Raw genomic sequence first — 25,448 nt, 5'->3', positions numbered from 1 at the left:
GTGCACAAAACTTTTTATACCATCATCTTTTCTTTCACTACTGAGTCATAATTTCACTTGTAACTTACAACAGTTTTAATACCAACTAGGATTTGTTTCTAAATTCTTTTATCACATTGTTCACTCAAATCTTGTGTCCATTGTGCTGTTACTATTATTGCAGTTTTACAATACAATGTACCAAATCAAACACCCCTCTTTTCACATTTTCAAAATTTTCTTCCCAGGTCTTACCTTTTTTTTGCAAGATTTTTCTATTGGAATATAAATGTTTTATTCATTTACAAAAATTATTTATACATTAATAAAAGTATTATTAATAATGATAGCTATCATTTTTTGAGGATCCACTATGTGCCAGGTACTCTATTAAGGGCTTTATTTTTTAAATTCTTTTCAGTGAAAGTAGTTACTTCAATCATATCCCCATTTCATATACTAAGCAAGTGAGACCTAGAGAGGTAAAGTTAATTGCTCAACGTCACACAGCTGATAAGTGGAGGGGTCAACTGTCAAATCTGTGTGTCTGACACCAAAGTCCATGCTCTAACAGCTGCTCTGTATTGTGTCTGTCACATTCAATGCAAATAATTTTTCTGCTTTGTCATTTGCTTTCTAACTTTGCTATGACATGTTGATGTTCATAAGTTTTAAATAATAATTTTATGTATTAATATTAATGTATTATTTTAATACAGTAGACCCACATACTGGCCGTCCCTGTATAGATTTTTTGGACAACACTCATAAGTGGAATAGAAGCTATACGTTGAGCAGCATCTTACTTACTCTCCAGGTAAGAACAGATTAATATAATGCTGTCTTTAATACTTTTAATTACCCCAATTACTCAAAGTATAATGAATAAAATATACAATGCATAGTTAAATGTTTAAAGGATTTGAGTAAGCTTATATAAATCAATAACATTTCTACATCAAGACTGTAAAATGGAACTTGAATTATAAAAACTATTATTTTTAAAGTGAAATCGATAGCTTAGGCCCTTCCCAACCAAAGAATATGTATTTTATAAAAGAAGAAAAGAACTGTTTGGATGGTTTCAACTCTGGAAATACAGTCTTGGGTTTGCTTTTGGCTCCTAACTTCACTTTATAATGTTGAACAGGCCTTTTGGATTTTTCCGCATTCATGAACCTTGCCTTCCTCCGAGAGGTGAATCGAGTGACTACAATGTAAAATGTTCAGCTTTATCCTTTGTTTCTGACAGTACTAGAGACCTGCTTTTATAAGCTTTCATATCAAACCCAGTGAACAATTAAACCAGGAATTTCCTTCTCTCCTCAGTAGATGCCTGTTTCTAGAATGCACCCTTCACCTCCTAGATCCATGGTCTTTAGAAGCATGCCTCAGTGTTGTGTTATTCCCGACCCTCAAAGAGCCTCCCTTCTCATCCTGAAATGCTAAGATAAATGATTTGAGTGGCACTTGCTTTGACCACTTACATCCGGCTCAGTGAGATTCTATCCACGAGATTCTGTCCACGATATTCTATCTATTTATCATTGATAATATGTGGAGATAAACTATTAAATTTTGATCATCTGGAATACCTGGAGAATAATTTCATCTCTTCCATTTCTTGTTTTTGAAAATAAAATAATACTAACCATTAACTTTCTGTCTAGTCATCTTAGTATGCTGAGTAAAATTTAATATTTTTAAAAATTCAATGTTCAATTTATTTATTCATTCATTCTACAAATATGTGTTGAGCATATATAGCAGTGCCAGGCCATGTTCTTGGAGAGAGATTGGAGCAAGAACTTTGAGGAAGTAAGTGAGCATGTTGTGCAGAGATTTGTGGTTGATCTTTTGGATTCCTTCAAACTGAGTCATCCTATCTCTTCCACCTAAATAGGATTGGCCTTAAAAATAGTAAAAATGAATGTTCTCAGGAATGTAATGAGTGAGGGCAAACCAGAATGAAATGGTGAAAATTTTGAATAGCAGAATAATTTAATAAAAGGTACATTGGGGGCTGTAAGTTTAGATAGCTTGGCTTCACATCTTGGTTCTGCCACTTAATACCTTTGCACTGTTGGACAAGTTTCTTCACTTCTCATTGCCTCAGTTTCTTCATCAGTAAAATGGGGCTGTTAGTAGCTACCTCATATAACTTGTGAGGACTAAATGAATAAATACATGTAAAGTACTTAGAACCATGAGTTGTCCAAGAAAAGAATTCAATAAAATCTAGTTAATATTTTGATTGTTCTTAGTTTTAACCTGTAATACAAAATGACAACAAAGTGTTGCCAAATATATCATGGAAAGCCAGTAGATTACACAGTTGTTTTTATTTTTCAAATAGATTCATAAAACAAATATGCCCACATTAGAGAAGATTTTTAAGATAGTGGAAAGGAAAAGAAAATCACTGGTAATCATAAAGAAAATTCCTTACCCTATTGTTATTAGCATTTTCTTCTAATTTTGTCTCCTGTGTTTCGGTTTTAAATTTTCAGTTCCACATTTCCTGCAGGGTCAAGCCCAAATTCTGTTGCCTGACAAATGATGATCTACTTCTCACACCTCAGCTTTAACTCTCCCAAACACACTGTGGGATCCTGCTCCTATTGATATCTTCTTTTTTTTTTTTTCCACTCACAGTGCTTGGTTCAATTCAGGTTAAAAAGCATTTATAGAGTTCTAAACTCTAAAGTTACAAACCCAAGTCAGTCTTGCACTTTAAAAAGTGCTCAGTCCAGTTCCCCATCTGACTAGCAACCCATTTTATTCCCTCTTTCTCAGTCTGTTTAGCAAACAGCTGCTCACATTCTAAGAGTCGTGTCAAAAGAGCCCTCCTCTGCAATGCCTTTCCTGATTTCCTTTCCTAGGTGAAATTGATGGCTTTGGTTTTGGGGGGAAGGAGGTTTTCTTTGCAAAGTGGTACCCTAAGCAAATCTCTATGAGAGCACTATAATGCTCTAATGCATATACTGTTTCCTTATCTGTCTTCCCCTATTGGACTATAAGCTCCCTGAGGTCAGGAAACAAGTCTAATTTGTGTGATAGGTACTAAGTAACATGATTGAAGCAACAAATCTGAATTTTTACATCGTTGCAATGATGGTATATATGTTCAAATTATATAGCCTATTTCTTTTTCACTTAACATTTTATCTCAAGTAATTTCCAGATTGCTACAATTAATATTTTAATGGCTATTTAATAGTACTTTGGAAGGTCAGTGCTGCCCAATAGAACTTTCCGTGCTTACGGAAACGTTCAGTATCTGTGCTGTCCGATATAGTAGCCTCTAGTCTCATGTTCTACTGAGCACTTGAAACGTGGCTACTGTAACTGAGGAACTGAGTTTTTCATTTTATTTAAGTAATTTAAATTTAGATTGCTTTCTGACTACTACCTTTTGAATAACAGGTGAGACACATTTATAATTATCACATTGTTATACAAGGGGGTGGTACTTGAAATGGTGTTTAAAATATTTTAAAGTCTAAATATGCTAATCATCTCCTCCTAAAATTTTTATAATCTTGATTTCTTTGAAAACTTGTACTTCCATATATAACGCAAAAGTAAGTACCAACACTCATCCACAGAAGAAATTCCAATTTCATGGGCTATAACTAATTGGATATTACAAAATGTACCCACTGGTACAGTTGTTTATTGATGCTTCAGATTTTTGTATTTATCCTCCAGATGGCTTTTTATATTATTTCATACTATCACATGGTGACTTTAAAAGTTGGACTGTTATTTTATTTTTTTTACTATTTTAGCAGAATGTCTGATTTGTATATTTTAATTATTCCTTACATTCTAGTTCTTAAAAAAATCATTAAATATACTTAATAGCTTGTGTATATATTATATGAAAAGGTCTTAGGCACAGTGATCAATGCAAAGACTATTGAATAAACTTTACCAGATGTGCCTCTCTGAGTAAGATTATCTCTCCAGCCAAAGAGCAAAAGCTTGCTCGTGAAGAAAAGTTTCATCTGCTTCCCACCCACTTCGAAAGATATACTGCAATCCTTATTTAAGCAATTATAATATTCTGGAAAATATAGCCCAATGTGTTTTCCAAATAGGAAAAAAAAAAAAAACCCAGCAGAAAATTCTTGTTGGTTTTGAAATATCAGATGTCAGATTATTGCTTTTATTAGTGAAAGATTGCCATCATTTCCATGACTCTTAAGCCACAGTAATCCACTCTGACCTGTATCTACACTTAAGACATTCTGGTCGTTATTCTTTTGGCTGTATTTTATTACCTAATTTGTATGTTATAATGTAAGATTCAATATACTGAATTATTGAATAAATTTTTCAAATTTGGGCTAATATTAATTTTGAGATGCCAGATAAACAAGATCATGGTCTAGCAGAACTATTAAGTTTTGGTTACTACTGGTCACCTATTTCGTCCAGATGTGCAAATACTATTGTAGGCAGAATTTTGAAGATGTCCCCCAAGACTCCCATTCTCTGGTTACTCAATCAAACACTAATCTAGGTGTGAAGGAACTTTGCAGATGGAACTATGGTTACTAATCAGCTCACCTTAAAATAGAAAGGTTATTCCTGAAATATGCAGGGGGGCCCAAAGTAATCACATGAGCCCTTAACAACAGAAACGGAAGACAGAAGAGTCACTCAGAGAAATGCAGTAAAGACAGAGAAAGGATATGACAGGAGGGGAGCAAACACAAGAAAGATTTTTCACACCTTCGCCTCTGACACGTAGGGGTCCAAGTGTAAGGACTGGCAAGAGACATCTCAGGGTTGAGGGTAGCCCCCAGTTAATCACCAGGAAAGAAACGGGAAACTCAGTTCTACAAATACTGAATTCAGGAACTGAATTCAGCTAACAGACAGCCTGAATGAGTTGGGAGGCATGTTCTTCCCAGAGCCTCTGGTAAGAGCCCAGCCAACCGACAACTTGATTTCAGTCTTGTTCAGTCTGGAAAAGAAAAACCAGCCCAATCAACCCCGACTTCCTACTTGTAGAAATGTGAGATAATAAATTTGTGTTGATTTAGTTGCTAAATTTGTGGTAATTTGTTATAGCAGCAATAGAAAACTACTACAGATACCAAGTTAAGCATTCAGTGATCTGGAGGGATATTGAATTGCATGCAACTTTTTAATACATGTGTTTGTTTATTCATGATCTAAACATGATCTCATGTTAAAATGTAATGTATTTTGTAATAGAAATGTTTCAATGTTTTCTAATGTTTACTTCCCTTTACACAAAAAATCAATTTAAATTTATGTGATAGGAAGAAATAAGTTACAGGAAGGAACTTGTAACTTGCTTTGATCCTAATGTTTGGCTCATGAATGTACAGTATAAAACCAAGATAGATCAAATGTTTCTTGAGAGTAGGGACCATGTCTCTTTTGCCTTTGTCTCTATCTCCAGGTGGATACATTGTAGGCATTTAATGAATGCTTCTTGAATGTTGTATGTATTGGTTTGTCTTTTTGCTCTAAGAAAAAAGTTACTTTAAAAACTCTATGTTCTATATGTTTTCCTATAGGTTATGCTTTCTAATCCAGTGCTAGAAAATCCAGTGAATTTGGAAGCAGCCCATATACTGATTAAAGATGAAACTCTGTACAGGCAAATAATTCTAAGACTTTTCCACCAGCCATTACAATGTAAGAAGTGCCTACATATTGTTATTTGCCAGTTATTAATTATTTATAGCAAGTAAATGATCTAGCAAGTAACTTGTATATGGCAATATTTTCTGTATCCATTTTCAGTAATGAAATCATACTAAGATCTCTCCTACTGTACCTCTTTTTCAAATCCATCAGTGTGATCCCTTTTTTTTTTTTCTAATTGAAAAATAGTTGATTTACAATGTTGTGTTAGTTTCAGGTGTACAGCAAAGTGATTCAGTTATACATACTTATATATCTATTTTTTCAGATTCTTTTCCCTTATAGGTTATTACAAAATATTGAGTAGAGTTCCCTGTGCTATACAGTAGGTCCTTGTTGTCTATTTTATATATAGTAGTGTGTACATGTTAATCCCAAACTCCTAATTTACCCCTGCCCGCCCCCTTTCCCCTTTGGTAACCATAAGTTTGTTCTCTATGTCTGTAGGTCTACTTCTGTTTTGTATGTAAGTTCATTTCTATCATTTTTTTTTAGATTCAACATATAAGCAATATCATAAGATATTTGTCTTTCTCTGGCTGGTTTAGTGTGGTCCTTTTTAAAAGATTACCAGAAATCATAGGCTTAGTATCTTTAAAAGTAATGGTCATATGGGTGAATGGTGCTGATCAAAACTAGTCTACCCAAAAAAAAACCAAAAAAACAAAAAAAAACTAGTCTACCCATCATAAAGATACGACATCAGTTTTAACTCTCTGGTCTGTAATGGATATTTCTCAGACTTCACCTTTAGCACCCCCCAGATCTTACTGATCTGGGACTCCTTTCCCCTTGATTAGGAAAGCTTTCAGCATTTTTCTTTCTGGAGAGATCTTCCTCCAGGTATTCCTTCAAAGAATCCATGTGGAAATGACATCTGAGGCTTTTCAGTCTTTCTGCTCTATTGACCAATGCTTTTCTGATACCCTCGGTCTGCTCACTCTCATCCTGCCAGCAACCTTTTCTTGACTCTTAATTCCATCGCCTCTATTGCTCCTGTGCTCTCTCTGCAGTTAGCAGAGCAATGCTGTTGGCTCCTTATGCCCAGAGGGGTTTGCCACAAGTGAAGGTTGGGATCCTAGTGACGTAGCTCTTTCCTTTACATTCTGCCCCTCCCTTCAGCAGTGCACATCAGCCTCACACAGTAACCGGCATTATTAGCTCCCCAATCAGCAGGCCTTGCTGTTCGGACTCACTCTGCCAAACTGATGTCTCTTGTGCTTTTTCTCTCCATTAGATGTCCACGATCTCTTCTTCCATCCCCTTCTAGGACCTGCCAGCCCATTAGTCAGGTCTGTACAATTTGTGACCAAGTTCAAGTCCTCCTCCACAGGGCATCTGGGTCAGATGCAATATTGATCAGGCATCTTTTCCAGTATCTTCAAATATGTCATGATTGTCGCAGAGTTCCTCAAAATTCCCTGACAGTTTTGAGGCTGGTTTGTCCACAGAGGAACGGTACCACTTCACTCTGATTATATTTCTGACCAACCAGAATACTGTAGCATCCCCCCCTGTATCCTCTGCACTCAGGAAGTGTTTGTGGAATGAGCAAATGAATGATACGTATCCCTTAACCTTTTGTCATGCACTACAATACTGTCATTACACAGAAATATTCTGTACAAAGCTATGTCCATATTCTGGTGAATGGACATTTAAAAACTGGTTTTAAAGAATTTTCTATGGTAAATGACTTTGGTTTTGCCCGGCAGAGAGAAGGATGAGAAGAAACCGGAAGACAAGTTGGCCCTTTCTTTTCTTCTTTTCTCTCAGGCTGACATCACCCTTCACTCCTTTCAGTCCTCCTGCTTTGCCAACAAACCAGACAGGAAAGCTGTCCAAGTTGCCAAATCACCCAACAAATGAGTGACAAAGCAAATAGTGCTTTGGTAGGTTTTCACTATATGCTTTATTTGTGTTGGTGAAATATGTGGGAATCCAAGACAGCAAATAGTTTTCAGTTTGCCTGCCATCACAGCAGGACTGGAGTGGTACCTATAGTGCCAGGAAGAAAATGATTTTCTGCAGCTTCATAGGGAAAGAGTGCCGTGATACAGCAGAGGCAACTGCTATGGTGGGAAATGAAGTGCAGAAAAATGAGTTCACTCTAAATTAGATGGTAGTATAGTACCATGGGGTTTTCTGTGAAAAACTGCATCCAATGAGAATTAATTTCCTGTAACAACTTGAAAAAAAAAGGTCTCCACTACAGTGCTGCAAGAATCAGCTTTCATATACGTTTAATATATTAATAAAGAGGTCTGGAAAATGCAAAGGAGAAATTATCCCATTTTAGGATAACACAAAAGTGGAACAGATAGTTACTTGTATACATGAGAAACTCAAGAGGCAGGTAATTGTATCATATCCGTAGGCATTAATTTTAGGCTACAGCAATATCCTCAGTGCCCAGGTAGCAGTCTCTGGCTATAAGTATTGAATAAAAATTTGTAGATTGAATGAATGAAAAAATATATATAAACTTAGATCCTGATTTTACTTCATAGTTTACAAAATGCTTTCACATACATTTATTCATCTGATCCTTAGCCTCTTCCCCTGAAGCAGCTGGGGATCAGCGATGAAGGGATTAGCCCAAGGCCACACAGAGCAAGCTACAGGGCCAGAGATCCACCCTGATCATCCCCCCTGCCCCCCTGCCTCCAATTTAATGAGGTGAACATAAAGTCATTCATTTGGGATCAAAGAATTAAAATTTCCAAGTACAGAAGAGAAGAGACCTGACTTCATAGCAGACCTTTAGTCTACGAAAAATTCTTGGGAAGCTATTTGAACACAAGCTTAATGTGAAAAGCAAGTGCCCTTCTACCAAGCATGTGCAAAATGGTAACTACCTGACTCTGGTTTGGTGGGCCCTCTTCTGGAATACCAGCCTTTTCCTTGGCCTGTTGACAAGAATGCACAAACTCTGAGTTCAAACCCGATTGGTGGGGACTTCCCTGGTGGCGCAGTGGTTAAGAATCCGCCAGCCAATGCAGGGGACATGGGTTCAATGCCTGGTCCGGGAAGATCCCACATGCGGTGGAGTAACTAAGCCCATGTGCCACAACTACTGAGCCTGCACTCTAGAGCCCACGAGCCACAACTACTGAGCCCACGTGCCACAACTACTGAAGCCCACACTCCTAGAGCCCATGCTCCACAACAAGAGAAGCCACCACAATGAGAAGCCCATGCACCGCAATGAAGAATAAGCCCCTGCTCACCACAACTAGAGGAACCCCGTGTGCAGCAGTGAAGACCCGACACAGCCAAAAAAAAAAACGATTGGTGGAGGTCCTGATGACCTTCCCATGTCCTGCAAGCCTCTTCTCCTGTGGCCTGGACCCTGACTCCCTTACTTATAGTTTGGGCGCTCACACATACCAGACTGCCTGGGACAAGCCTGGTATAATTATTTCCCTTTCATTCTGTGTTCCAGTTTGGACAATAAATTATATAGTCAGTTGGGGTAACTGATCTTTTCTAGAAGCAAATGCCACTGTAGTTGCAGCATCACTAATGGTAAAGTCCTTCGAGGTCCCAGCTGACCAAACATGAGAAAGGATTTTCCAACAATTCAAGTCGCTTAAGAATGGGCAAGGCCACATTGGCAGGTGGTAAACACCCTATCACTAAAGGTGTGCTTTCATAACTAGTGTTCGTTTGGCAGAGCTTAATGACTTGTTCAGGGATGCTGTCAAAGAACTTTTTGCCCAGTGTTGGGAGTTGGACAAGGGGATCTTTCAAGTGCCTTCCAAGTTATACTTCAATCTGTTTATGAAAACTTGGAGGTCTGGGAGGAGACAGTGCGTAACAACTGTTTTGCCTCCTAGATTCTGAGTATTGCTACTTCCTAATTTGTTACAAAGGGATTTCATGTACCCTCTTAACTGCAATTTTACTTTCCGAGTTTTCAGTTACTTGTGATCAACCATGGTCTGAAAGCATTAAGTGGAAAATTCCAGAAACAAAACAATTCATGAGTTTTAAGTTGTGCACCATTCTGAGTAGTGTGGTAGAATCTTTTGCCATCCAGCTTCATCCTGCCCGGCACGTGAATCATCTTTGTCCAGCATCTCCTGCTTGTTAGTCACTTAGTAGCCATCTGGGTTATCAAATAAACTGTCCGATATCTGAAGTATTGCAGTGCTTGTGTTCAAGTGACCCTTATCTTACTTAATCATGACCCCAAAGCACAAAAGTGGTTCCACTGGCCATTCAGATATGCCAATGAGAAGCCACAAGTTCTTCCTTTAAGTGAAAAGGTGAAAGTTCTCAACTAAATAAGGAAAGAAAAAAATCATATCTGAGGTTGTAAGAATGAATCTTCTATCCATGAAACTGTGAAGAAAGAAAAAGAAATTTGTGCTAGATTTGCTTTTGTACCTCAAACTGCAAAAGATATGGCCACAATGCATAAGAGCTTAGTTAAGATGGAAAAGGCATTGAATTTGTACAAGATATTTTGAGAAAGAGACCACATTCCCATAACTTTTATGACAGTATGTTGTTAAAATTGTTCTATTTTATTATTAGTTATTGTTGTTCATCTCTTAACTGCGCCTAAGTTACAAATTAAACTTCATCATAGGTATGTACGTATAGGAAAAAAAACATAGTATATATAGGGTTTGGTACTCTATGTGGTTTTAGGCACCCACTGGGAGGCTGGGGGAACTACTGTAAACTCATACATCTTTTCTTTTTTCTAATTTGTCCTAGTGAATTTTTATTTCCATATGGTTATATGGTCAAATTATATTATTTTCTGTCTATCAGGTTTGTTTTGATATTTAAAACATAGGGTTCACATAATTTTAAAAACTTCGGTTGAAAGAAAATACAAGCATATAAACATAATGAAACTGAATAATGGTAGCCAAACCTAAGGTAATAATTTTTCTCTTAACCATGTGTATATTCCTATAGCTTTTGTTAAAGGAGAATCATTCTACTAAGTTTCAGATTCTTATCTAAATAAAACTATAATATAATTCCTGACAGATATTATGACAGTCAAAATACAAGAATAGAGAAGAATTATAAAAACATTAGGGAGATTAAACAACTAAGTACATAAGGTACTTTAAAAAAAACCCTGATGATTGTGCAAATCCATCCCATCCTGCTTGCAATTAAGAAGATATTGTGATAAGCATTTGATTCTTCTTCAATTTAAGTTCTCAATTTGTTAACTTTTTTTTTTTTTTTTTAGTTCTCTTAACAATAGAACAATTTTAGAGGAACTTCTTTCTACAGTTGAAGCAGGTGATGTCTCATAGGATATCAGGTGTTGGGTTTTTTTCTCTTAAAGGGAGTACTGGTTGTTAGGTATAGGAATACGCTTTCCTTTGGAAAATATTCTTCCTTGATGTCAGGAGAAAGAGAAATTTAGTCCAGTAGCTTCTCATTAAAGAACATGAGCTTTAGCACCATCATTCAGAGCCAGTTTTGTTGTTGTCGATTACAGTATTACTCCAGATATTCTGCTGTCTACAGATGTCAGGAGATGTGGAAAATCTGACTTTAACAGGATGGCCTGCATGGATCCGTTTGCTGGAGTTACAGACCTCTTTTGTCCTTTTTTGTATTTCATTGCACCAGATGTTCCAGGAACTTTTCAGCAAAGTCTCTAAGTTGTTTTAACTAAAGATGTTAAGTATTTATTTTCTATCAAAGAAATATTTGTGCATAGCTTTAAAGGACAGATAACACCAGTTGGTTTTTAAGGAAATATTACAGACCTTGGAAGCCACACCTTCCATGGCTGAGAGCCGTCCCCACCCCGACAAGCTACCAACAGCTTTCAACACGTTTATCTGTTTCTTTTGGAATTCACCACTGTATTTCTAAGTTTATTCTGTACTAAATTTCTGGGGTTTTCAGTTTAGTTATTACTTATGGGCTTCTTCTGAAAGATAAAGATTTAGCTTTTATGTGCCATTTCCACTCACGTTTTCTCTCCCCCATTCTCCTAGTATTGTTTGTTTACATTGATATGACTTAGTAAATATTTGTCATAGGTAATCCACAAATGATTATTTTTCTTGTACAAATGGCCTGTTTTTTCATTCCCTTGTTTGTGTTTTTTGGATTTTTATTTGTTTTTTTAAAAAATATCTACCATTTATTTTTCCCCTAAACTTTCTGACAAAGCTGTAAAGACAAACAAACAAACAAACAAAACACACACACAAGGTATTGAGTGAGTTTCATTTTTTCCCCTGGAAGACGTCTTTGCTGAGGCACTCATGCTCCTCCTCCTTTTCTGAATTGGCAGTTCTCTCGTAGGGATCCTGGGGTGACCTTTTGGTCTGCCTCTTGGATTGGAGCTCTTGCTTGATCCCTCCTTTTCCTCTTCGTTGGTTTGCTCCTTCATTTTGTTGGAACACTTCCTCCAGGAGCTTCCAAGTACATGAGAGCTAAATCTTTTATTACTTCACATGCCTAAAAATGTATTTTTTCCACTCTCATATGTTCATAATTTGGTTAAACTTTAGTCTGAAAATTTTTTTCCTCCTCATTCATCATATAGGGCATTTCATAGGCTGTTTAAATCTCAAACTCTAATTCTTTAGTTCTGGACTTTTTTCTTATATGATTTCTTTTATAATACCTGTCCCCTCCAGTTTCCCTGCTCTCTCTTCTAAATCTCCAAAGATTTAGATGTGGGATCTACTGATCTGTTACTCTGATTTTTTAAAGTCTATTTTCTCCTATTATCCATCTCTTTGTTTTTTTGTTCTATATTCTGGAAAATGTCCAGAAAACTATGTTCCTAGTTCCTATTTTCTTCCTGCTTATTTGTTTTGGTTGTCATCATTCATGATAATGACTTTACTCAGATATCTACTTGATCTTTTTTTGTTTTTTAAATATTCCCTCTTCCTCACAGCTGCAGCAAGGCAGAGGTTCTTCTTTTTTTTTTTTTAATTAATTAATTAATTTATTTATTTATTTTTGGCTGCGTTGGGTCTTCATTTCTGTGCGAGGGCTTTCTCTAGTTGTGGCAAGCGGGGGCCACTCTTCATCGCGGTGCGCGGGCCTCTCACTATCGCGGCCTCTCTTGTTGCGGAGCACAGGCTCCAGACGCGCAGGCTCAATAGTTGTGGCTCACGGGCCTAGTTGCTCCGCAGCATGTGGGATCTTCCCAGACCAGGGCTCGAACCCGTGTCCCCTGCATTGGCAGGCAGATTCTCAACCACTGCGCCACCAGGGAAGCCCTATCTACTGATCTTTGACTATGCATCTGTATGATGGACACACGATGAATGAAAATCATTCATTGAAAAGGTTGGAAATTTTGGATACAGATTGGACTTGTTGATGGTTTTGTTTCATTATAGGGTTATTCAGTGGGGACCTGACCTTGCCTTTAGCTAGGCTTGACTATTTTTTCTGAGACGAATCCTCCGGTCTTATGCCTGAAGAGAGAGATGTTAATGACTTACACTCTAGGAGCTGGACAAAGAGCGAGAATAAGGAATCTTTCTTACCCAATGCGATTTATTTGATTTATTCCCTGCCTTTAGTCCCTTGCCATACTTTTGTTCTGCTATCTCCTGAATCTCTCTGGTTCAGTTTCTCCAGAATTAGACATACTCCCTCCTGCCTGGGCGGTGGTGGTCTTCTGGTTGCATAGGATGAAGGCTATGTCTTTGGTGTCCATACTATACCTGTCACTTTTCAGAGGTATCTGGTACCTCCAATTCCTGAGTGTTTCTCAAGTTCTGGAGTGTAAATCTGCTTGCTTTTTATTGGCCTCCCCTCATCAGGTCGTTAGGTTTCAAATTTCTATGGCCTGTTAGGATAGTTACCACTTGACATCTGCTTTCCATCTTGAAATTTTTTCTTGCCATCTTTCTTTTGCTCTCCTTGAGGTTTTATACCTTATTTTTATTCCTTTCTTACCATCTTACTGAGGCTTTGGAAAGAATGCACATAAGGCCATATATTCAGTCTTCCGAGTAAACCAGAATCTTTTCATATTTTTCTTTACAGCAAAAGATGACAGTTTTGAGTCACCTAAAGAGCCAGATAAATTTAACAGGTAAGTTTTTCTTTATACAATTTTTTGCCAATTTATACGCTGAAAGAACTATTGATTTAAACTGTGTTTTCTATCATAAGTGTATTTTCATTTTCTTAACTTAGAAAAATTATTTTTCATTTAAATATATTTTCCCTTCCAATACCTTTTAAAAATGATGTTTTCAGGAACAATATGGAGAATCTTGAATTCTTTCTAGTCTATTGAATTAAAATTGATGTAACTATGTTAGTTGCCTATTCTTTTAGTTTTTAGTTTTTATTTCTGAAAAGGAAAAAAAATGTTGTCTACATTATAGGTCCAACCATTATAGATCAAAAAAATCCAAGCAATTTAGGAGAAGATAAAGTCCTGGAGGAAAATGGTGAGAGTTAGTGCTAAAGCCATTGTACACTTGGGAGACCACCTGACAATGTGACATCAATTCAGCCTTGAACACCTGGACAAGGTGTAGGTTCTGCAGCATTCAGCTTCTCTAGCATTTCCATCAGCCTTATTTTGATAGTTAATCAGATGCAGAAAACAGCCAGCTTACTAGTGTTGACATAATACTTGATCTATCTTGGTTTTATACTGTACATGCTCCAAAACAAGGATCCTCTTAGTGGATTAATAATAGTAAAATGTTCCCAAAGGACTGAAATCAAAAGGAACCCTCAGATCGGGGCTCTGTCCCAGAATGTGAGACAATGTTATGTCAAGGGGCTCTGTGCCTGGAAGTGTTAGAAGCTCAGAATTAGAAGACCCAGAAAAACCGACAGAATGATTAATTGGAACCTGACAGGAAGAGCGTTGACCTTGTCTGTCCCCTAGCCCTCAGATGAAGACTAGCCAGTAGCAGTGGTGGGGTCTGTCTCAGGCAGGAGTAGGAAGAAGGGTAAACCCCATTACAGGGAGAAAATTTTGGCCCTTTGGTTCTTTGTCTGGGGCAATGAGTCCCTCATCAGACAGGCAGCAAGGTAACCAGATGGCACCATAAGGATCCAGCACTGATCACAGGACTATAAAATCTGGGGTCTGGGAGAAAGACTTTAACTATAACTTTAGAAACAACTCGAGAGCCATGGTGAGATAAACTTGTAAATGGTGTTATCTTAAAAAATCAAGATTCGTGACAATGAAAGGAAAAAAAAGGGGCTGAAAAGTTGGAGAGAGTGATGTCTTAACAGGTACAGTGAGATTCTGGGCAGAGGGAGTAACTAGGGTATTGATCCTAAATTGGATGTGAGAGTGGTGTGTTAGAGGCTCAGAAAGAAGGCCACTGCAGCTGGAACACAGCAAGGGGGAAAGAAGAGATGGGTAGGGGATAGAGTAAGAGATGTAGACAGGGCCAGATCACTTAGAGCTTTATAAACCAGGTAAGGAATTTGCATTTCATTAACCTTGCAGTGGGAATCGGGACACAGCTGGACAGCTTTTAAGAAGAGGAAAGACATAATCAGATTTAAATTTTAAAAGGACTACTTTAACTGCCATGTGGGGAATCAGTTGTGAAGGATCTAAGGCGGAAGCAAGGAGAAGAATTATTGGGTTATTTTAGTAGACCAGGGGAGAGGTGGGGTGGTTTGAGCTAGGGCTGAGGGCATAGATATGGAGAGGGAGATAAGTGGATGAATTGGATGGATTCAAGACTTAGTTTGATTGATGTGGGGAATGAGAGAAAGTGGAACCAAGGGTTATTACTAGATTGTAGTTTGAACTGGATGGGTACTGCGGTGACTTACTGAGATGGGAGAGATTGGAAGATCACACCACTGGCTGAAACTAACAATCCCAGTTATTGATGAGGCTGTGATGGCACTGTAGCTCTCCTACATTGCTGTGTACATTGTTGTACCATTTGACATGCCCACAACCAGTCTGGAACACAGTTTAGCAGTTTCTTATAATGTCAAACATTCACCTGCCCTCTAACCCACGCCTAAAGTATTTATCTTAGAGAAATGAAAGTATATATTCACCAAAAGACTTGCGCACAAATGTTCATAGGCGCTTTATTCATAATATCGCAAACTGAAAACAACTAAAATGTCCATCAACAATCAACATTATATATTCAACAGGCGAATATATAAGTAAATTGTGTTATAGTTATAAATTGAATACTCTCAGCAATAGAACTGTTGATACATGCAACAACATGGAATAATAATGCAGACATTATGTTGAGAAAAAAAACCCAGAGTTATAAAAGAGTACGTGCTGTACAATTCAATGTATATGAAGTTCTAGGACAGGCAAAACTAATCTATGGTGATAGAGATTGGATCAGTGATTACCCAAAGTGTCGAGGGAGATTGACTGGGAAGGGGCAGTAGGGAACTTTCAGGACTAATGAAAATATTCTATATCTTGTTTGGGCTTATGGTTATGCAGGGGTCTGCTTTTATTAAAACTCATCAATCTGTACTCAACCTATGCATTTTATTGAATGTAAATTAAACATTAACAAAGTTGATTTTTGAAGGTATTCAACTAACTTTACAACTCTTTTAGAAATCTAAATTTACTTCAAATAAAATCTTTTTTAAAAAGGCATTCAAACTCTTCCAGTAAATGGAGACAGTGAGTATGCTACCAAACTTCCAAACTCTGATTCTAAAATCAGAGATCATTACAAGAAAGGAAAATTATAGGTCACTACCTCTTAAATCTGAAATGTATAAATCCTAACCAAAATATTAGCAAATTGAACCCACTGTTATATAAAAAGGGATAGTACATCATGACTAAGTGGGCTTTACTTCAGGAAAGCCAGGTTGGTTTAAAATTTGAAAATCAATCCTTGTAACTCACCTAGTTAACCAAATAAAGGGAAAAAAGCCATAGACTTATCTAGGTGAATCCAGGAGACACATTTAACACCCATTCATGATAAAAATTCTCAGCAAACTAAGAATAGAAGAGAATTTCCTTATTTCAATAAAAGGAGTCTACAGAAATCCAACAGCTAACCTCACACTTAAATGTGAAATGTTGAGTGCTTTTCTCCTGAGTTTAGGAACAATACAAATATGCCCATTATCACCATTTCTATCCGACATTGTACTGGAGTCCTAGCCAGTGCAATGAGGGAAGGAAAAAAAACAAGTTAGAAAATGTGGAAAGGGTAAAGTAAACCATCTTTATTCACAGATAACACAACTATATACATAGTAAAATCCAAATGAATATACAAAGCTTGAAAGTTTGAAAATTAATAAGTAAATTTAGCAAGGATCCTGGATACAAGATGAATATTTAAAAATCAACTATATTTTTATATACTAGCAATCAACACATAGAAAATGAAATTTTAAAAATACCATTACAACAGCATCAAAATGTAACAAAAGATGAATAAGGCATCCATAGTGAAAAATCACAAAATATATCTGAGAGAAATTTTAAAAGACATAAAGAAATAGAGATATACAAAGTTTGTGGCTTGGGAAAGACTCAATACTCTTACAGTGTCAACTCTTCCCAAATTATAGATTCAATTCAGGCTCAGTCAAAATCTCAGCAGCCTTATTTTTTTCTGAAAACTGACAAGGTGGTCTAAAATGTATCTAGAAATGCAAAGCGTTTAGAATAACAAGGCAATCTTGAAGAAGAACAAAGAGGATCAACACTCTCAGAGATCAAGATGTATTAGAAAGCTAGAATAAGTTTCACTCTGATTGGAGCTATTTAGGTCAGATTCCTGTCCCTAAACTAGTTATCACTCAACTGACTTAGGGCCAGGGATGGGGTCAGTCCCATCAGACCACAGGGCATGTTCAGAATGGGAGAAGAATGGAACAGCTATTGGGGAGGCAACCACAGTATCCACTGTGACAACCTTCATGTCTGTATTATTTTTATTGTACCTGAACCTTAATAAGTAAGACTTTGACAGGCACAGAGGGCAAAAGACTCTCTAATAGAACTGCTTGCACAGATATGGAAATGTAATCTTGTGGTACACTTAGGATCACCAGGAAGTTCCATGTGATGGAGCCTCTGGATGTGGAGATGAATGACGGAAGAAAAGGTTGGAAATGGCCAGATGATGAAGAACCTGAAGTTCTATTTAAAAGTTGTTTATATGTCATCCTATAGAAGTATTTACCAACTGTGCCTTTCAAGCAGAGCCATGATAACCTGGAATAGGGAGAGACTGAGGTAGATGAACAATTAGGAAGCTGTTTAGAGTTTACAGGAGAAAAATGATGAGGTACTTATCCAAGGCAGTTGAGGAGACCAGCTGACACTGAGTGCTGAGGGATGCTAAACCCTTCCTTGGCTGTTTTTATGCATGTTCACAACCACCACCGGAGAAAGTTCTATCTCTGGAAACGTGGAGAGGTTAGGCTACTTGCCCAGAGTTACACAGCTAATAAGAAATGGTGCCAGGGGCTTCCCTGGTGGTGCAGTGGTTGAGAGTCCGCCTGCCAATGCAGGGGACACGGGTTCGAGCCCTGGTCTGGGAGGATCCCACATGCCGCGTAGCAACTAGGCCCGTGAGCCACAACTGCTGAGCCTGCGCGTCTGGAGCCTGTGCTCCACAGCAAGAGAGGCCACGATAGTGAGAGGCCCGCGCACCGCAATGAAGAGTGGCCCCCGCTCGCTGCAACTGGAGAAAGCCCTCGCACAGAAACGAAGACCCAACACAGCCATAAATTAATTAATTAATTAATTAATTAATTTAAAAAAAAAAAAAAAGAAATGGTGCCAGAGTGTTTTAACCCAGGCCAGCTGATTCCAGAGCCTGTGCTCTTAGTCATGATACTGTTGAATACGTGACTAAATATCCAGAGATATTTAAGAATTTAGTCATTAGGCTTTGGCGATGGTTGGGATGTTGCTTCCATGAAATAGCGCTGCCATGATTCTCTTCTTCCCTTAATGATCCTTTTGGTTTCTTTCACAGGCCCCCCTTAACTGTGAATTGGTTTCTGCTCACTCTTTTCTAAACACTTACTTACTCTTTTGGAGTTTGTTTTCCCTAATGGCGTCATCTATCAACCTCTGTGTTGATTTGACCTAAATTTCTTATTTCCAGTCCCAATTTCTCAGTCACACTCCTAAGGGTCATCACCTACAACCCATGTTTAAAATTAAACTCATATTTTACTTCGGTTTCTCTAGACGCTTTCTATTAATAGCAAAACTAAGTGGTCTTCTGGACTTTAGGAGAATTATTTGACCCTCAGATTCCTTCACTTTTCACACCCTATCAGGCAACTGGTTCAATCAATTCTTTAGCATTCTCGTAGATTCATCTCCTCCCCTTCCTGATCTTTGCTCCCACCCTAGTATTAGCTCTCAGACTCTCTTGCCTGCGTTACTGAATTTATTTCCTAACTGGTCCCCCTACATTTAATCTCTCATATAATCCTCTCTGCCTGCTAATGCCAGAGAAAACTCTTACTCAATCACTGATTTCATAGTTTACTTGCCTTATTTGAGAACTTCTGATTACTGTCTATCACCTAATAAATCAAGGTTACTGAATCGACTCTAATCCATTCTCTGACTAAATTTGAAGACCCAGCATTGCCTAGTTTCACCTATTTTTGTCAAATTCCAATTCCTCTGAAATTGGAACTCTCCACTCTAGTCAATTATCTTGTTACTCTCATCTCTTCCTCCAACATCCTCTGTATGTAGGCATGCACACACCATGCTCCTTGCCATCTAAGCTATTGTTAATACTGCTTCCCTGGCCTAAAATGCCTCCTTCCTTTGTCCCAGGTCCATATCCAAGTGACTGTTTCCCTAATGGCTCCAAAACAAAGTTATAGCTCCCTCCTCCAAATTTTTTTTTGCTTATTGCCACTGCCAAAGAAGTATCTGTCATTGTAGTCTCCAAATGTCTATGTTAAATGATGTAACAGTTTATTATGTTAATATATAAAGCTATTCTATTTACTAGTTCAGATATATATCTTATTTTCCCAACAGGATAATAATAAGCTGTGATGTTCAGTTTAAAATTGTCTTCTACTTTTTCATATTCATAATGCCAACAATAATACTCAATAAATTCCTGTTATTGGTTGAAACTATAAACACATGTATTTTTTTTATGCTGTATACATCCCTTTGTAGTTTATCTGAATAATAGTAAATAGTTACTGTTCTCTTATTTTAAGAGACTATTTCCTTTATAGAATTGAAAGTGCAGATATTCCCAAATGTTTGAGGCATTCTGTTTTGTATATTCAAACTATACTAAAGTTATACCTTTTAGGGTAATATTTTTAATTATTCTAAGGGAAAAAAAGACAGCCCCTGAAGGCTAACAGCTTGAGATTGAACAGGACACCGTTGGGAAGGGAGAGGGTCATGGGTCGTCGTCAAACAGACAAAAAACAATGGAGACGATTGTGCCTGAAGATGGTGTATTTTTTTTTCACGAGACAGTATGTTGACAGTTTCCTTCCTCTTGGGTCATTGTTGTCTGCTAAATGATCTGTGACAGCAAATTGATCACAAGCTTTTTCATGCAGGAGATATAATGCAGCCTTTCATTTTGTTACCTCAGTTGCCAAATGCTGAAACATTTCATTGGCAAATTAATGTTAGTTTAGTATATCATTTAGTACTATAAAGCACACATGTAGCTCTGGAAGCAATAATAGTAGTGATTAATTTATCTTTACCAAGTTTCAGATTTCTACTTAAGTGTGATTACAAAAGCAATAACACACTTGAAAAATGTTAGTCTTAAAATTAGGTGTCCGTAATTATCATTTAAATAAATGAATGCATTAATACACTTAGATATTGCCCCCATTAATTTCAAAATTGAGTCAAATATTAAGGCACCTATGATTTACCTATAAAAATTAATGCTAATAACCTGTTATAACTGAAAATTTGCTTCTTCCTCCAAAGAGCTAGGAACTTAAAATTAAAACAGATATAAAGTCTTTTACATTTGATATTTAAGTATCTGTTTAAGTCAGTTAATAGATGATTTCACATGTCTGAAAAATATCTGAAAGTAATGTTTTGTTTGTGGAGTGTTGAGAATCTCTGCATTCAAGAAGATTGTAAGAAAAAAATTGGAAGTGCAGTTATTTAAGAGTAAGAGACTGTTTCATAGGTCCCGTTTAATACTTTGTAACAGTCTTTGCTCTCCCATTAGGATTTGGTAATATTAGCACAGGGAAGGAAACGTGCTGGCAGTAATATTAGAAAAGAGTTGTTTATTTTCCCTCATTGAAAGTGGCCAGATTCTGTGTAAAAATTAAACTAATCTCAATTCTGGTGTTTCATTTCTCCTCATAATAAAAAGAAAATAAAGGTGATTTTACTAAAATTTGGCATAGAAATGTAAGAAAGTTGTTTATCATAGAAAGAGAAAATGTACAGCTATGATGTTTTATTTAAAGTTCTTTTCAATGTTAGTCACGAAAGGCACAGTTATCTTAAACCTATATTTTTCTTTTTATAATATACACATGGATGCACGTTTACACTTATTATAGAAAACTGGTTTGGACGGACCTTTTTTTGTGATTTGCATGTATTAGTGGAAAATTATGTTAGATTCATTTGTTAGAAATAACTATGTGAGAATTTGCAGATCAGCCTAATTTATTGTGACAAGGTATCTGAAAGAGTCCACTCTGGTAAAAATAATTTTAAAAAGCAAACTTTCATGCTACTCACTGTCTGATCTTATTTTGTATTTTTAGATCAATTAAATCAGTCTCATTTAATGATTACTACAAGACATGGTCTGGAATAGCCACATCAAAAGCCACAGAATATTACAGAACTCCATGTAAGGTGATCTAACCTTGTCTTATTTTTGCAGGAAGGGGGGTGGTATATTAATTTCAACATTCTCAGCTTGTCTTGCTTTCAAAGACTAATTGACACATATTTGGAATTTGAGGGTGATAAACTTCTTTGTTGGCTCTATATACTAATCATTCAACAACTGTTCATTTAGTCCCTCTTTTGTAAAGAGTCCTGGACTGAAGTCTGATTAGAAGCCCAAAGGAAAGATAGGCAATTGGAGGAATAAAAGACAAAGTTCTCGGTCTTTTGAGGTTTACCATACGCCCTTTACCCCAGAAGGAAACCTTCATAGCAGGAGGAAGCTTTTTGGTTCTAAACACAATTATCCCCAAAGCCAGAGATATTATTAAGTAGAAAGACAGCAAGAAAACCTGGGGATGCTCAATTATATCAGTCGAAGGAAAAGAAAAATCATCTGTTACCATCATACATTGAGAACTAGAAAGACGGAATAGGAGAGCTGGACAACTTTCTGGTCCCATTTAATCTAATCTTTAGAGTACTGTTTCATTATTTGTATCAAAGTAGGTTAGCCAGTCTGCACACATTTACTGAAATACGACTTTGCTTCAGCTATCCTGCAAAATGGCACATTCTGAAGTTATCAGTGACTTCCGAATTCCCAGATTCAGTGATTACATTTTTTCAGTCCTTATCTTACTTGAAATCCTATTGGCTATGTTCTCCTTGAGTTAGAAGACACCATGTATCCATGGTTTTCCTCTTACCTTCCTAAGCGCTCCTCTGCTTCTTTCCTTAGCAATACCTTCTTCATTCAGTATTCTCTGCCCAGCTCTCTTTGAGAGACCTCATCCATCACTATGGTTTTCATTAGCCCACATGCCAGTAATTCCTAAAGCCTCATCTCTAGCCAGGCTCTCTTCTGCATTCTGAATGCATATTTACAACTGTGTAATAAGGCACCTCATACCCAAGATGTCCCAAAGTGAATTCATTATGTTGCTCCAAACCCTATTCTCCCTCCTTCATTACCTCTCTTGGTTAGTGGTAGATCACCATTCTTGCATTTACTTGCCAAGCCAGAATCATAGACATTTCCTAGTCCTCTTTATCTCCCTTATTAAGCCTTATTGATTTTATCTCCTGCAACATTACAAATGTTTCTCCTCTACTCCACCTCCATGACCACTGCCTTAATTTGTGGTCTCATCGTGTTTCATCTCATCATTGTGATAGTCTACTCATTGGTTTTAAGAGAACAAAATATCACCCAGAAAAAAAAATCATATCTAGTTTTAAGACACAAATTAGAGCAAAAAGGAGTACTAAGCTTAATAAATCTAAAAACGTGAGGTCAATAATTTCTAAGAAATTACTTGTTCTTTCAGGATGTTGGTTATTAGTTATTTTGTGATTACACATTATCTTCCTCACTGACTCATAGATTAGTGATTAAGAAAAATAACTTGTTCAAGGTGCTTTAAGAAGTAGTCTTTAGCAGCACTATCAGTGTAAAAGAGTTTTATTGATTTTGATACCAGATTACATGAATGTTTACTTCATTTAAAAGATTTTGATTGAGTGCTTCTTAGTCGATTCAGCAAACACATCTTGAGTACTTGCTATGTAAGAGGCTCTGAGGAGCTCAGATGGGTTCCAGGAGGTGATAACCCTTAACAGATGTGGTGTCAAGAGGCAGTTGGCATGCTCCAGGGAATGATTCAGCGTCCAACTCCTTCAACCAAAAAACAAACAGATTGTTATAGGATGGTGCTTTATGGAATAACGTGTAAATATATGAAGGCTCTTGGAAACTCCAAACTTCTAGGAAAAAAACAGAAGCACATGCCCAAACAAAGAAATTTAGAAATGATTGTCTTATAATAAAGAGTAATTTTAAAATGGAAGTAATAATGAAGTATCACTGACTGCAATTTCTTCTTCAAAAGAGTTTGACACCAAAATATTTAAGTTGGTTCTTGTTTCTACATCTGTCACTAACCTAGTATGTAATTCATTTCTCTTTGTGAAGGCAATAGCTGGTAATGGTTACCTCTAGCCCAGAAGAATTTCTGAGACTTTGATTCTAGCCCTTGGTGCAAGATTTCACAATCACTCTGCCTCTCTTTCCTACAGAGATTTGTTATAAGAATGTTTCAAAAGCTTTCCTTCAATAATAACCAGCACTTAATTTAAAAAATTTAAATGTAAACCTTACATGTGCTGCTGGCCATTTTGTCTTTGGATAGTTCAGCTGGATGAGATCCAATACTATCTTTTTTAATGGCTTAATTTCCTGGCAATAAGAAAGATGAAGCTGTTAGATTATAGAATGCTTCTTTAACTACTCAGAAATAAAGGGGGAACTTCTAATAACTTCATTTTCTACAGTTATATTTTTATCACTGGAAAGATTATTAAACTCTTGTGCATATTTTTAAAAGCTTTTTATTTTATGAATAGTGATGAGTAAGGTTATATTATGATTTTGAGTATTAACTGTATTGCATATCTTTGTGCCACAAATCTATACATAGTCATGTATGCCATAATACTAGTAAGTTTATTCTTGTATAACACAGTTTACGGAGTATACTCCATATTGTTTTTCTTGTTTATTTTTTTATTTTTTTAATTTTTATTTATTTATTTATGGCTGTGTTGGGTCTTCGTTTCTGTGCGAGGGCTTTCCCTAGTTGTGGCAAGTGGGGGCTACTCTTCATCGCGGTGCGCGGGCCTCTCACTGTCGCGGCCTCTCTTGTTGCGGAGCACAGGCTCCAGATGCGCAGGCTCAGTAATTGTGGCTCACGGGCCTAGCTGCTCCGCGGCATGTGGGATCCTCCCAGACCAGGGCTCGAACCCATGTCCCCTGCATCGGCAGGCAGACTCTCAACCACTGCACCACCAGGGAAGCCCTGTTTATTTTTAATTGAGGTATAGTTGATGTACAATATTATGTAAGTTTCAGGCATACAACATAGTGATTCACAATTCTTAAAGGTTATGGTCCATTTATAGTTATTATAAAATATTGGCTATATTCCCTGTGTTGTACAATATATCCTTGTAGCTTATTTATTTTGTGCATAGTAGTTTGTACCTCTTAATCTGTATTTTTTTTTTCTAATTTTTTTATTCAATGAGCAAGTAGAAGGGATTCTTAAATTTATTTATTTTTATTTATTTATGGCTGTGTTGGGTCTTCGTTTCTGTGCGAGGGCTTTCTCTAGCTGTGGCAAGCGGGGGCCACTCTTCATCGCGGTGTGCGGGCCTCTCACTATCGCGGCCTCTCTTGTTGCGGAGCACAGGCTCCAGACGCACAGGCTCAGTAGTTGTGGCTCACGGGCGCAGTTGCTCCGCGGCATGTGGGATCCTCCCAGACCAGGGCTCGAACCCGTGTCCCCTGTATTGGCAGGCAGACTCTCAACCACTGCGCCACCAGGGAAGCCCTTAATCTGTATTTTTTTAATCATCCCAATCTTATTGTCCTTTTATTCACTTATCAACCAATATTTATTGAACACCTAGTATATGTCATGCAGAGTTGTATATAAACCCAATGAGCTCAGCATTATTATTACTCTGTTTTACACTTGAGAAAACCAAGACCAAGGGAAGCTAAGTAATTTACCTAAGGTCACATATGGAATATCATATATTGGTAAGAGTGTAAATTCTGGATGCATATTGCCAGGGTTTAATCCTGGCTCTTCAATTTACTAGCTGTGTGACCTTGGATAAGTTTCTTAACCTCTCTGTGTCCCAGTTCTCTCATCTGTAAAATGAGAATAATCACAGAACATACATCATAACGTTGAAGCACTATAATAGTGCCTAGTGCATAGTGAGTGCTCAGTAATTGTGGCCAATATTTATTAGTACAAGTGGGCTGTGGCCCAAAGACTTGAACCAAATCCTCTGACTCCATATTTGTTCTTTCTTTTATATTATATTGCATCCATAATATGATATAAAATTGTAATTT

General features: G+C 37.1%; 1 protein-coding gene and 1 long non-coding RNA gene across 2 annotated transcripts in view; one reads left to right on the top strand and one right to left on the bottom strand.

Annotated features, from left to right (window-relative positions):
* Nucleotides 1-25,448, top strand: part of UBE2U (ubiquitin conjugating enzyme E2 U) — a 77,131-nt gene that overhangs the window by 21,855 nt on the left and 29,828 nt on the right. Inside the window, exons 5-8 of the mRNA XM_082453896.1 lie at nt 699-796; nt 5,538-5,658; nt 13,675-13,723; nt 21,394-21,482. Of these exons, the coding sequence (XP_082310022.1) occupies nt 699-796; nt 5,538-5,658; nt 13,675-13,723; nt 21,394-21,482 (357 nt within the window). The remainder of the gene's footprint in view (nt 1-698; nt 797-5,537; nt 5,659-13,674; nt 13,724-21,393; nt 21,483-25,448) is intronic.
* LOC309657139 overlaps nt 10,371-25,448 on the bottom strand; it is a 68,495-nt gene continuing 53,417 nt past the window's right edge. Inside the window, exon 2 of the long non-coding RNA XR_014261666.1 lies at nt 10,371-12,903. This is a non-coding gene — a long non-coding RNA (uncharacterized lncRNA). The remainder of the gene's footprint in view (nt 12,904-25,448) is intronic.

This window comes from Balaenoptera physalus, assembly GCF_965194825.1.
Source record: "Balaenoptera physalus genome assembly, chromosome: 1".
Lineage (NCBI taxonomy): Eukaryota > Metazoa > Chordata > Mammalia > Artiodactyla > Balaenopteridae > Balaenoptera > Balaenoptera physalus.
This window is presented reverse-complemented; position numbering and strand designations above follow the sequence as displayed.